At 41.7% G+C, this 14,808-nt stretch overlaps 1 protein-coding gene across 1 annotated transcript in view; it reads right to left on the bottom strand.

Annotated features, from left to right (window-relative positions):
- LOC142968507 (glutamate receptor ionotropic, NMDA 3B-like) overlaps positions 1-14,808 on the bottom strand; it is a 64,081-nt gene that overhangs the window by 11,670 nt on the left and 37,603 nt on the right. The window contains exons 3-8 of the mRNA XM_076108395.1: positions 12,394-12,890; positions 11,212-11,483; positions 10,273-10,509; positions 7,432-7,578; positions 6,947-7,092; positions 2,369-2,484 (exon numbers count right to left, since the gene is read on the bottom strand). Of these exons, the coding sequence (XP_075964510.1) occupies positions 2,369-2,484; positions 6,947-7,092; positions 7,432-7,578; positions 10,273-10,509; positions 11,212-11,483; positions 12,394-12,890 (1,415 nt within the window). The remainder of the gene's footprint in view (positions 1-2,368; positions 2,485-6,946; positions 7,093-7,431; positions 7,579-10,272; positions 10,510-11,211; positions 11,484-12,393; positions 12,891-14,808) is intronic.

The following is a 14,808-nucleotide window of genomic DNA, read 5'->3' on the forward strand; positions in this document are numbered from 1 at the left end:
CTGACCCACTACACATACCAATGAGACCTGCTTTCTCATCCTCACAATCACGAGCAATGCTGCGGCGATGTCTCTCGGCTCATTTTGTCTTTTGCAGTGAAGAAAGCAGTAGATAATCTCCAGCGAACAAGAGTAGTACAGTGAGTAGGGAATGTGGGAGTGGGGTCTTTCTGAGGCTACGCTTTGACTGACAGAGAAAGGGAATCAAAGTTAGTGTTTGGTCCCATGTGGCACCCTTACTAGTATCTATTTACTGTCTGTATCTGTCTCAGAAGTGGGAGGGGAAAAGAAAAGGCTGAACTGAAATATAGACACACGGAAGTGTACACAATCACAGACATGTAATATGCTTGCACTTTAACGTTCGTCAGCGCCAGGCACGAGTGCACACACTAATTCTATACCAGTAAAAAACCTTCCAGTCCCAGGGCTGGGTTTGGGTTAGAGGTTAAATGCTTGTTACATTCAATAAATGTGTTCTGCCAGCGGAAATTTCATTTCAAAGTCACCTTCGGATTGGCGTAGATGACATGTGACGAGAATACAATAAAACTGGCAATAACGGCCGGAACCTTTATTTTCCTCAATGGGAGGGAGCACCGGACTTTTATAAGAGCTAAGACATAATTTCTTATGACAGGTCGTCAGCTGCCTTTATTTGTAAAAGTGATACAAAAAAAATCCCACTGCTCATATGTATTCAGTTCATAGCATCCAGGAAACTACATCTCCGATACTAATATTACTGCTGTAATTACTGCTGCTACTAGTCATAATAATACATCTGGCTTTAATGGTTGTGCAAAGCGATTAACTACTTGAGCAAAAACAAAATATATTACTGGTAATTTATCATTAGCTACTGAACACATTTGTAATCAGTCTTGGAACCAAATGCATCCATAGCTCAAAACAGAACGAAATAAAACCTTATTGACTTACTGACTAACAAAGCAATGCTGCAGTGATGCAAGTTTTAGTTATGTTTGTCGAGTAAGAGAAGGATTTCATGCCAGCGCTTGCAGGATATCGTAACCGAAGCCAGCACATACGGGTCAGCATGTTCCACTACATGCAGACAATATATTTTGGTAATATTTTAGAACTTCTTTCACAGCTATTAATAATGTAAGAATTTATACTTTTTTTCCCAAGTAGTTCTAGTTTTAACGTGAAAACATCGCGGCAGGGTAAAATGTTTTTTGCAAGCTTCTTGTCTCTATTTTGTGGCTTTTCTTTTTTCCTCGCTTGCCACGTTTCATATGGTGATTTTTTTTTCAGATAGAGGAAGAAGTATGGAAGCAATAACTTTGCTTTCAAAAAAATGTCCTCCCCACTGTAATTCTAAAAAGGAAAACGATTTCCTTCAAGCATAGCACAAGAACACAGAATGCAACCATCGGTGCTCTCACACACATATACAAACCGGCATAAGCTTGCTTATTCATGTAGAAATGTATGAAAACTTGCATACAATAACTCCCTTAGTGGATCATTAGCCGTTTTCTGACTGGCAGTGGATCTGTGTAAATGCTTCATGACTATACTGCATTTAATTTGACCTGCAAACGGTGATTCCAAAGTTCTCTGGGCATTGTTGTTAATAATTCATGATTGAGTACTTTTACCTGCAGCGTTGTAAGTTCATCCAGTGAATCACTGTGTTATTCTGTCAATCATGTAGCTAACAGTATTTGATCCCCTTTCTGCATGTGTGTGTGTGAGTGAGTGAGTGAGTGAGTGCATACTGTATGTTTCTTTATACGTATATGTGTGTGTACACATTTGTGTGACGTAGATGTCCATGCTTTAATGTGTATATCCTATACATGTTGCATGAAACATTTCATGGTACAGCATTTCTACTGTGCGAGTGCATGCACAGGTGTGTATGTATGTATGTATATGTGTGGGGGTTAAATTAAATTATCGCATCTATTCGCGTCTGTGCATTGACTTTGCATGTAATCTACTCACGCAAAAAATGTCAAACGTGTTTTGTGTAAACAAGGCATTAGTCTGTGGGCAGATTTTGAACTTTATAAAAGTGTGAAAACAAAAGACCGTTGTATCTTTTAACGTTATAGTGAATCTTAATTAAAGTATATACCACTGTATTGTTCTATTTCATATATTTTAACTTCTCGGAGGATAGGTTTTTTTAATACTGGTGTATGTTGAATGCTGAATCAGCATACCAACAATAAGAGGAAATAAAGACACAGGCTGGACAGTGTATGAAAACAAGAATACAAAATGTCGTAAGATTAGGAAAAGTTTTTGGTAAGATTTGGTAAGGGAATGACAGCAAATCCTCACAAGTAATATCAACACGTGTGTCTTTGTGTGTGTTAGCCAGCGTGCGCACCTTCAATGGCGAAAGGCTTCCCCACAGTGAGCAGTTTGCACTCTGCGTCGATAGAGACCTCAAAGTCCAACAGGGCTTTGTCCATGATGAACGCATCCAGGGCAGGAGGATCTGTCCTTCACCACCAACACACAAACACAGTACACAGGAGTGAGAGCAAAGCATTAATTGAAGATAACTAAAATTTTACTTTTGAAGACCTTTTAATCAGATTAACTTTCCAAACATCCTCAAATTCCCCAGACCCATGCACGAACCCTGTATTTGGGTCTGTCATCCTGTTTTGTCATTTATACAGGAGGATGAGATTAACTGCATTCTAATACGCTGTGTAAACACATACATCATTACAAACAACAGCCTCTGTGGCCGACTGATAAGGCATTATACACACTGTCGAAGACTCTTCTCCTCCGGCAATATCGATTTAATTGACCCTAATTGACCCCTAATTATAGAGTGTTCGTCTGTGAGCAGCCTCTGCCGCTGACGAGAGATAAGTTTCACAGCACAACACTGGATTTGAATAATAAACCTACACACAAACACATTCATAAAGAAGAAAAGGTACACTTTTCCTGACACACACATTCCGATGTATGCACAAATTGCACAAACATATTTGTGAGCACACAAAAATAGGCAGATGGATAAACAAGCATAAATGCTTGTATTGGAAAAAGCATGCTCACACACACAGACAGTCTATTGGAAAAAAATAGAGCAGACTGATCAAATTACCTGAAACTTCTTGTTATTCAGGATGTTTACTGCTCTACAAAAGGTTAACTTTACAAAGTCTTTGCTGTGCCGGGGAAGCACAAACATCTCTTTTTCTCTGTCTAGGCCTGTCAAATACAAGGCACAGGGAGAAGAGAGAGGATAGACTTCTTTTGGGACTCTTTTGGGACTAAAGAGAGTTGGAAGTTATCCGATGCTGGGCCAAAGGATAAAACTGGAGTGTGTGTGTGTGAGCGTGCACGTGTATAGGCATGACGGTGTGTCAGTACGACTGTAAGTTATAAACCTGTGTGTAGGTTTGTGCCTGCATTACTTCCCCTGAGCCTATACATTTGTGTTCATTGGCAGCTGCCATGTGTTACCCGAGGCGTTCTGTCTCTCCAGGAGAAGGCTTCTCACCATAAGATTTGAGGACAGTATTGGGGTCAGTAGTTCTGCCAACATAGTATTTTACTGCCTCACTCTGGCTCCCTGCACTGCTGCAACTTCCACTTCTGCTTCACCTCACATGCCAACAAACGCAACCTTCATCTTCCCTATTCTCATCCTCTTTCTCTGAACAAGCACTTTGTATCTTCCCCCTTGTATCACAAAGTCAGCACATGCACTATCTCAGCATCTCTGCTGGTGCTCTATTCAGTAGGCACTGTGTCTGAGAAACGTACGCTGTTATAGCTGTGAGTGTGTTTGCCGTGTGCGGTACTTTTGTGAGCCCGGATGAACACATTTTTGTCCTTCTAGTAGAATTCCAGTGGCGGAATGTAACTTATTACATTTAATCAAGTGCTGCACCCAAGTACATATCTGAGGTACTGAAGTACTTAACTTGAGTATTATCCATTTCATGATACTTTATACTTCTACTACAACACATATTAGAGGAAAATATTGTAGTTTTTAACTAACTGAATCACTAACTAGTTTTTTTTTTACTTTACAGATAAAGATTTGACATTATCCCTATATTGATATCGATTTTTTTAGGTTAGACTTTCTTTTAGGTTGCTAAATACGTTTAGCTGCTGCTCCCATCCACAGCAGTACATTGCTTTGCTTCCATGTTGGTGCTCCTGTCTATTTTTCCAAACTGGGGGCGTCTGGCTGCCATCCACGGTAGGTAGTACACCAAAATATACAACCCCACTTCAAATAATCCCAACTATGCCTTTAAGCTGATCAATGTCTGTAGTTTTGAGGTACTTGCTTTTAAAATTAAGTTGGCAAAATGGTAAAAAAGACTCAAATAACAAGCACTTTAAACGAGGAAACTAACTACATTTTCAAGCCAGAAATAATATACCCAATTCCTCAGACAGAGAAGCTGATGAATGACTTGAACCTCCTTTGTACATTCTCTTGAAAATCTTTGGCACCTTTTAAGACAAGAATTAAACGTAGAATAGGATTGAAACCCTGGATGATTAATGACATTCAGACTCATAAAGGAGAATGTAGAAGGGTGGAAATGGAGGTGGAGGAAGATGCCGCTTCAGGTACATTGTCAACAAACAAAAGAGCTGATGATTTGATTTAACGAACAGGTTCGGAATGTATGGCCAACTATTTCTCTGTTTTAATTCATACTAATAACCATAGCCGGGGAGCGCGTTTTAACACCGTCGGCACTCTTTTTAATCCTGCACGTTTTATCAGTTAAAGTCATCTAGTGAGGAATGACTTAAATTTGTATCTTACAATATAACAAAGTGTGGCTCCTGATTCTTTTATTTATTCTACCTGCACCAACTTTAAATCAACTCATCATCACCGTGGCACACCTTAAATGCTTCCCAAGCCCCGTAAGTGTAATGCCTCCTAAATTTCTGTGTGAAGTAAATAGATGTTACTGCCCCTTGGTTGCTCTCAATAATTCAGTTCTTTATCCTTTGGCTGCATCCCAGAATATTTGAAGAGTGCCTGTGTGCAGCCACTCATTAATAAATCTGACCTCAATCCATCAGAATGCAGCAACTTGGCCACATTGTACATAGACATAACATTTGATTCCACTGCTACGCTGATGACACAGCTGTATCTCCTCCAGAGCCTACAGAGACTATAAACCTCTCCAGTCACATCTAGCAGATACATTTTCTTTAATTAAACTCTCCATCATTGGTCCTGACAATCTGCATCCAAATATCTAGTCCTCTCTTGGTGTTTAATTAACAAAATGTCAGGAACCTGGGAGTGCTCTTTGACAATCACTTTTGAGAAACACACTAACAAGGTCATCCAGTCCTGCTACTACCATCTGAGGAATATTGCTACGATAGAACCACGGATAGAACACTCAAACTATGAATCATTCTTTTATTTCCTCATTATCGGACTGTTGTAATGGTCTTTAAACAGGTATGAATACTTGTGTGCATGTACGTATATGACATACTAAAAGAACTGGTTAACCCCATCCCAAATCTCTCTGCCCTGTGTTCCTAAACATGAGCTTCTTAGTCTCTCAGATCATCTGGAAGCAGTCTGCTATTCATTCACAGAGTCAGAACTATTTATCTAATTATTTAGTCCTCCAAAGTGTTGGAGAAAACTTCCAGAAGATATAAGACTTGCCCTAACTTGAACTCCCCTTTAAAACCAGATTCAAACATTTCTTTTCTCCACTACCGTTGAAACTTAACTGCTCTTTGACATTCTGAACTAGTTGGTAATAATTTCAGATTTTTTAAAATTTCTTTAAAAACTGTTCCAGTCCCTTCAATTTGTGTTTTTTATTCATATTTTAATGTATTTTGTAAAGTACTTTAAAGTGCTTTTGTGAATTAATTGTGTTGTATACATGTACCTGCCTTGCCTTCCTGCTTTCATATTCTCACGGCCCCCATTGGACACCCGAATCATCCATTCATCCTCAGCTCTCATTTCCTTAATTTGTCCCTTGCCCCCATTCAACACTTTTAATGAACAAAAACATAATTCCCTCAAATGTGGGAGGCTTTTTTTATGTATTTCATAGGCTTTCACCTCACTTAAACCTTGTGCTAAAATGTAGTGAATCTGGATGAGGAGAAGCTTATACTAATGCAGAGCGTAAAGATATGCAGCACTCAAAGTGATGAGTCTGTGATGGTATCTCTGTCAGATGCAAAACGCAAACAACGTGTTCACTATAATAAGAAAACATCCCCCGATGGGTTTGACACATTAACGCAGGTGGAAAAAAATCAAAGGAAAATTCAACCCTGAAACACAAATCACATTGAGCTACACTGAGTTATTGCATTGATGTTTGACAGAAACGTCAGTGGGTACAAACATTAAAAACAGCCTCCCTGAGCTGCAAATCAGAGCATCCAAAATCTGAATTGAGGATGATGACACATTTTTGGAGATGGTACCTTGACTTTTCATTTGTGGGCTTGTAGAAGTTTTGATTAAAATATCAGATTCAAAACTAATGGAAGGGTGTGCAACTGGAGATTCAGATAATATGGACGAACTCCAGAATGTCTCCAGGTAACATCGTGAACTGCAGTAACTAGGATATTGGAGAAACAGCACAAGAGAATTCTATTTCAGGATTTTCACACTAGCTTCTGTATAAAAATCGCCTCTAATGGCTTTAAATCTGCCACGTTTGCTCTTGTTGCCAGTAGAGAGAATTGTGATGCACAGTGAGCATGAAAAATAAGTGCACAGAATACAGACAACCACAGATAAGAGATGTAAACGTGACTGGATTGTTTAAGTCTGGGTTGCATTTTAATGAGGTTTAAATTGAGTTTTTGGGTTAGGGTTAGCCCTTTTTTTTTTTTTTTTTTTTTTTTTTTTTTTTTTACAAATGCACACCATGTGCATGTATGTGTGTTTGTGTCTTACTTCAACATATGTACGCCTTCCGAGGTGGTGGGCTGATTGAAGCGTCTCATGTAGTCGTGCATCTCCGGGAAGCTCTTCTTCATGTAATCCTCAGCGCTGCTCTCCCTCACCGTCCCAAAACGGAAGCCCAGTGATGGATGGTGCAGCTGAGGAAATAACACAGGAAGACATGGTTAGAAGAGAGGGTGGATATAGTGGTGATAAAGAGAGAGAGAGAGAGAGAGAGAGAGAGAGAGAGAGCGAGAGAGAGAGAGAGAGAGAGGAGGGTATAGACATCATTACGGGGTTGATATCAAATTCACTGTAGCCCTACAGCATTTAAGGATATGGAATAATCCTCTAATAATAATTCCACTCTATACTCATTAACTTGTCCTTGTGTAAGATTAGTTTGTGTGTACATGTAGCTGTGGGTCTTTGTGTGTGTGTGGGGGGGACTGACATGCATGCAGATGCAAGTTTTGTGTCCTTGTGTGTCGTCTAACCTTGTCGTCATGAATTCCCGAGACCTGCTCGAAGGTCTTCTCCCCGACCATGACAGCAGCTAGGTTGGCGGTGTAGCTCGACAGCACCAGCAAGCAGAAGATGGCCCAGAGGTTCATCAGAAAACGTCCGGTCCAGCATTTAGGTGTCTGCAGAGTGGAGATTTTTCTGTTTGGGTTTGTTTTGCTTTTCGTCGTATTATTAAAAATAATTACACAGATCAAAAAGAGAAAACAGTAGCAGCTCTTGATGAAATGTGAATTCTAAATATATCTGGACTCAAAACTGAAAAATGTCACCATGTCAAGACAAAAATGAAACAGATTTGACAACAAACAACATTGAGAAAACTACCTGGGCTGAAACGATTAAAAATACAAGTGTGTTAGGAAAGGTGCTTTCAGGTGTTGACATAAATGCAGAGCACCCCCGAGGCTTTCTCTCACTTTCATCCTCCTTAAAAATCACAATGTAACCCCGAGTAAGGGTAATCAAGTTAATCAAAACAGACCAGGAGAGAAGCTAATGCAGAGGAGAAAATCTAACATAGCGTGACTGTTTTTGAGGCACATCAGAAATATCTTTCCCTGAAATTGCCTGCCTAGGGGAATGATTCCACCTGCACACTGTGATCATTTATTTATTCCACCAATTAAAACCCACTTAACTGAAGAAAAGAGATGAATTGCTGGTGTTGTAAAAGCTTGGGATTAATGAGACATTAATTATACAAACAGGTTGTAACCCATTATTACGAAAAGGTTCGGTATGTTTTCAACTCTTTGCATAATTAGTTACCAAACTGAAAGGGGAGAAAGGGAGGCTGGCATGCACACTGTTAGCAGTGTTGTGTGTTTGAAAAATGACCAAAGTAAATTCTTTTTTTTTTGCACTGGTGCTTAGTAAAGGATATAATGATCAGGCTAGATAAAAACAGGCATGCCATTTCTGGCCTCTAACTGTCAATTTGTTGCCAGCTGACATGACACCTGTCACTGGCAGATTTAATCAGCAGCAGCTAGCTAGCTCATTAAGCTAACGTTAGCTTCAAGAAATGATTGACGACACTGTCTCCGGATTAATGTTTCCAGCAGACCCGTTTTAAATGAAAGCTCTTAATTGTACACTTGATGGCTAAGTGCTGTATGACATGCTGAAATAAGCTCCATGTGAAAAGAAAAATGTAAGATCAATGATTATGATTAAAACATAACTTGACAGTTTCACTTACATACTATTCACACAGTATGTATTAACTTAACACCACAAGAGAAAACGCTTTAGGATGTGGACTAACTTTTGGCAAATGTACCAGTATTTCAGGTAACGTTGGCTGAAGTATTAAACCAAATCCAATCCAGAGGAGGACAGCGGCTACATATCCCTCTGCTAACATCAAGGACCATCATCCACACAGAGGGCAAATACTACACAGTGAAAGCGCAAGTTCCCCCCCCCCCCACTTCTGAAATGAATCCTGTGACCAATAAAAATGTTTGGTCGTGCATGACAGAATTTTGGTCGCATGTGCCAGCCATGATTAGCAGTTTAGCAATACCTATAAATAAACATGACTTTTTGGCTGTGACCCGTTCAGAGTGTTGCTCAAGGGCATTTTAACCGGTCACAAGGCTGCTAAACAACACAACCTGTTAATTGACACATTGCCAGTTGTGAGGATCAAACCAGTGACCTTTCAATTATGGAAAGGCCTCTCTAATCACTTGGCCTCTGTTCCACCCGAGTCATTTGCACTGCTTCCCTCTAGGGACAAAAGTGTGATTAACAAAATGTTATGATGGTGTGCATACTAACTAAGAGCAGTTACTGCAATAATTCAAGCAAATTCAATTTTCTGATATTTATCAGAATGTGCTGAATACAAATTTGAAGAGCAAGCAGGAGTTATAATGAGGATTCTGGCTTAGCATAAAGCTGTTTTAATAAAAAACAGAATGCATAGGACCGCTTTTTTTTTTCCGACTTGCGGTTGGGTGTGTGCGGCAGTGTGACTGTGTGTGTGACACCATCAGTCAAATCTGAAGAATGCTGTTACTGCAAGGGAACATTTAATCTATTTCTGTATTTATACCAAACAAATTACATGAAAATGAAAGTGTTTTCATATTTTCTATCTTTGAAGGGCAATGCATTGGTTTTCATCTTGCTACACATTTTTTTAAATGGGCAGATTTGCTGATCACTTGTCTCACACATTTCTCTCTCGCACTACCCGCCTGTCCTTCCAACTCTGCCCACCCACTTGCTCATCCTCGGTCTGCCCGGCTCCACGTCACCTTCATTCTGATCCTGTTCTCTGTTCGCCCACTTACCCTTTAAACCCCATCTTTCTGTCAAACTTCTTTTTGAAGCCCATTTCCCAGTTTGCACTCTCACCCCCCCCCCCCCCCCCCACTGGTCCTCTTCCGCCTGCCTTCTTTCTTGATTTCAACTTTGTGTCGGCTGACTACTTGGGGGAGTTAACCTCTACTCGCTCCAGCTTTTTCCACCTTCATCCATCCCCACCATCCTCTCCATAACTCCTTCAATCTCTGTCGGCCCACTTACCCTCTCCCCTCCCTGTATGTGCATTATCCTCCCTGTACCTCTCTACTTCATCACCGCCTACCGTCTTAACCTCTCCCCTATCAATCTTTTCCCCTCTCTCGTCATTTCTATTATCTTTCTCCATGCTTTTTCCCTTCTAACTTCCTCTTTCGACTTCCCCTTTACTGGTTGTTTACTCCTAATAATGCATATCCCCTCCCCCTTTCTCTGCAATTTCTATTTCAGGCCCCACCCTGCATGATGCCCATTTATCACACAGGGGAGAGCTGCTTTACCTTGGTGGCGACAGTCCGTCCAAACAGTATGGCGTAGCAGAGATTAAGGGCGGAGGAGTAGGAGAACACACGCAGCCGGTTCCTGCCATGGGGTGTCATACCGAAGGGGCTGTTCCACTCGTACAGGGTGAGGAAGAGCGCGGTGAGATGCAGCGTGACAAAAATACCCACCCACATGGACCAGTGGAGAGGCCACATGAAGGCTCCGATGGGGGCTGCAGTGTCCACGCTACGAACCTGGTGGGTCGAAAAGAAAGGAAAACAAGACGTCTTTCTCGATGCAAAAGTGTTGGATTTTGCTTTTACTTGAGATTATAATTCATCCTCCAGTTTGTAGGATCTCATCTGTAAAGTTCTCCTAGGCATAATGTTTTTACAACAAATGCATACATTGATTTTATTTTGTGCTATCCATCATTTTGTAAGGGAAAGAAATCACTTTTTCAGATTGGAACCGTATTGTCAGATCATATTATGCACTGCAGTTTGTCAGCCACAGAGGGAGATGTTAACAAATCAAAGAATAACTGCAGCATGTTTGAGGACTCTGCTAAGACAGCTTCTCAAAACGCCTTTCAGGCTCATTATGCACTCTTAGACTGCCTTTCATTTTGAACTTTCGTAATTCAGCAAACTAATTATTCACAACTAATGACTCTGTGTTGCTCACCAGAAGACCGGTTGAGCGGTGAAATTAAGTAGTTGCAGACCATATCGTCAAATCATACAGAAATAGTGTCGAAGAGAGAGAGAGAGAGAGAGAGAGAGAGAGAGAGAGAGAGAGAGAGAGAGAGAGAGACTGACAAATCAAAGTACTGAATACGCTGCCACTGACTGACAATGCAGTATATTTACCAGAACATGCCCCATGCCTTCTTCAATCATTAAAACACAAACTCAAAACTCCCAAAAACTAATGATGACTTCAAGCAATGGTACCAGAATGCCGAGGCTGGTGGAGTAGAAGGGCGAGGTGAAGTCGATGACTCTGCTCCTGGCAGAGTTGATGGAGAAAGAGGTCACAGCCATGTCGGCGGTTCCACTCAGCAGGTCCCCGACCAGCCCCGTCCAGCGCCCCGTCCCGCTAAATGCGCCGTACTTCCCATCTCCCACGATATAAAGGTCAAAGGTGAAACCCATGTCCTCTGCCAGTTTCTCCAACAAGTCGACGCAGTACCCGTAGCAGCACTTCCTCAGGTCCCCCGGTAGGTCTGACAGAAAAGAAGGGATGATAATGTGAAATGAATCTATATGTATGCTGTGGAAGTGCAGGGGCTGAACATCTGGGAATTGGTCCGCAGCTGTTGACTATCATGGAAAAATGTTCATGGATCCTCACAGGACACGCGTGCTTGTGTGTTTTTAATTACCCTCGAGCCTAGACTATGAATATATTTAGTCACACTAAACCTGGGCTCAAAAAATGTAACAAGCCTTGAACTTGGCAAGATGGATAGGCTATTGTATACATTTTTACACTTGATTCAATTTAGATTTTTCTAGCTAACTTCTTTTTGCAAACTCAGTCAATCAATATTCTGCAGAATGTAAGTATTGCTCTTGAAACTTGCAACAAAGGTCTGCGCTAGTTCTGCCTAAGCACCAATACAAATTTCTATTAGCTGTATTCAATTTGCCATCTGCTGATTAAAGTCAAAGGAAATTTAGAAGGCTTTATATTTTACTGCAGTAAGCTGCCTTTATATGTGGCCAATAGTCTTCTTGCATATAGTACCTGGTATTTCTTCGACACGGTAGTCTTGATCTGTCATTGATTTAATGCCTTTCAGCCGCTTTATTCATGAAGCAGAGATGTAGTTGAGCTGGAGAGATGAGCCCTCGACATTGCATCTGGTATATTTTTGAACTGGACTGACCAGCCATGATCCCTAATAGATTTTACTTCTAAAATCCACTTCAATCTTGAAGAGGAGCAGAAGAGAAATGGCCAGTGATACAGGAATGAGATCTAAGCCAAGAGATCTAACAGTTTACATAAGAGAAGCTTGGAGTTTTCATATTTCAGAACAGATGCTTCCCACAAGTCAAAATGTTTTTGACAAGTATTAGAGTGCTCCACCAACATAGTATTCGAAGCTCAAATGACAAAACAAAACTCACCATTCCCCTCCCAGTCTGCAAATGTAGTGTTTGGGTTGTGCAGCTGGTTGAAGAGGCTCTGGATCAGGTCGGACCGGTTGGTTCTGGGGTTCAGACAGAGCTGACCAGCTGGACACAATCCATCTGCATCCACCTCTCGTGTGAAGACAAACGGGTGCTCCACCAGTGTCACCACCCTCAGCCGGTGTCCCTCAACGGATTCTCCCGGCCTCCAGCGTCCTCCAACTTTACTGTCCCCCTGGCCGTCCCCTCCCCTCACCCCAGCTCCATGACCTTGTCCCTGGCTGCTCCGGAACCCTCCCACCAGTCCCAGGATCCCCCCTTCTAGCTCCAGCCTGCCTCTGGTCCACTGGCCTACAGTCACCCAGGCTGGCTGGCCAAGAGCGCCTCTCTTCAGGCTCCATACGTGGAACAGCTGGGAGGAGAGGACCCGAGACAGGCCAGCATCCACCTGGATCAGGCCTGTGGCCCCGGTGAAGGAAGTGTTGGACAGAAACCTTGAAGGACAGAGAAAGACAAACAGAAAATAATAATACTCTTTTTCCACCAAAATGGGTGCATATATGCAAGCTTTTAAGCACGGGAAAATCTGTTAAAAATAGGCGCCAAAAGCGGTGAAACATTACTGTGGTTAAAATAAGTTAAAATAAGAGTTGGTGATTGTTGGAAAAGTAGAAAGACTAACAATTTTGAGGGGTTTTAATTTGTTCATATCGAGTTTGAATTAAAAGCGTTTTTTTAAGATGATCAGCATCTTTGTCTGACTGGAGTCTGGTGGCTTGGAGGAGTTATAAATATTGTCCAAATGCATGTCACGTAGCATCGCACCGGAAAAGGGGCGAAAATGAGCGCGTCCACACGGCTGTCATGTTTCCATCACTCCCGATCTGAGCTGGAGCCGATAAATACATGTGACCACTGCAGAGATATTTGTCCTGGGAATGAATGCCAACTGTAACCTTTCGCACTGAAGACAAAAGCCAGATGTTAGTGGGTGATAGTGGAGTTTCTGTCGAGTAGGAAAGGGGCTTAAATGAGACATAACAAAGACCCCTGCTGGTTTAATGCAGTTCAGAAATATTGCCTGCAGTAATGCACAAACAAAATTGGGGAAAAAGCAAGAAAAAAGTTACAAACGATGGTCCAGACGGTCATGGTCTGGTTGTGGAGCTTTAGCAAGTCTGGTCCCAGATGGGTAATTGCATCTCCCAGGGAGTCATAATTAAAGTTAATGCAGTGCAGTGAGGTCTCCTCCTATCCGCCAGTCCATACAGTCATTGCTATTCGTCTCACTCGCCCGGGAGCCCCACATTGGTCTTCATGGCGGAATAAATTAAGAAGAGCAATCCCCGTTCGCACATAAAATCTGCCCTGGCCTCTTGAACCATGCAGGGATTGTTAGCTCACGTCTTAGCATTTGATCATGTGGACATCGTCAGGTGATGTCTCAATGGGAAACCATTCAAGTACTGTTTGATCGTGTCTTGATTGGCGGGGGATTGCCAGGAGGTCACTGCGTATCGTACGTTTAAATGTTAAAGTATGCAGGGATCACTGCATCCGGTGCTGGGGTGTTGAACCGTGCGAGGACTCTTGATTATGTCTGGGTCAAGGATAGAAATGGCAAGTTTCCCTCCCTGTTAATGGAAAAGGTTGGCAAAGCCGTATCCTTTTCTCAGAGCCAAAAAATAGCTTTCCCCTTTTGTCTTATTCTCTCTTTTCTTTTCCTCCCTCTCTCATCTTCCAAGTTATATGTCAAATTGATGAGCTGGGAAACTTTCTCCATTAAATCCTGGATATAGGAAGGAAAATGAAAAAGCCTTAATTGATCATGAGGGTCATTAACCTCCCCTCCAAGCCAAGGCTGGACTAAAGCCGGTCTACGACACACAGAACGATGCAACACGCAACAACATATTCTGTTCATTACCCTGTTTCTTGACATTGCGATTGACTTCAACGGCACAATATCAATTTACAAACCCATTCCATGCACAGTAATTCTAAAGAGCTGATTAAAAATGCCTCTGATTTGAAAGTCATTCCCATTCCGTTCCACGTTAACTTATGTTTCCTCATCAGCAGCTCCCTCTGTCTCTCTGACCATAAAGAGGAAGTGCTAGGCTTGCCTTGAGCTGAAATTACTCATGGTAATAGCACGGCTGAATCATCATATCCCATTGACAGCAGATTCATCAAGCCAACCTACTCCAGACTCGTATACTATAATGTAATGGCTGCGGCTGGCCACAATTTTTTATTTTTTTTTTTAACCAAAGGCTTCACTTCTCTTCTGCCAGCAGAGATGTGTAAAGTCCCCTTTCCCGCAGTTTGCAACATTTCTGGATTCGAGCCCAGAGAGAGAAGAGTGTGCGATAATACAGAGATAAGAGCAGGGGTGTGAAAAGCAAGGCA

This window comes from Anarhichas minor, unplaced genomic scaffold (genome assembly GCF_050575085.1).
Source record: "Anarhichas minor isolate MPS153535 unplaced genomic scaffold, ASM5057508v1 ptg000040l, whole genome shotgun sequence".
Lineage (NCBI taxonomy): Eukaryota > Metazoa > Chordata > Actinopteri > Perciformes > Anarhichadidae > Anarhichas > Anarhichas minor.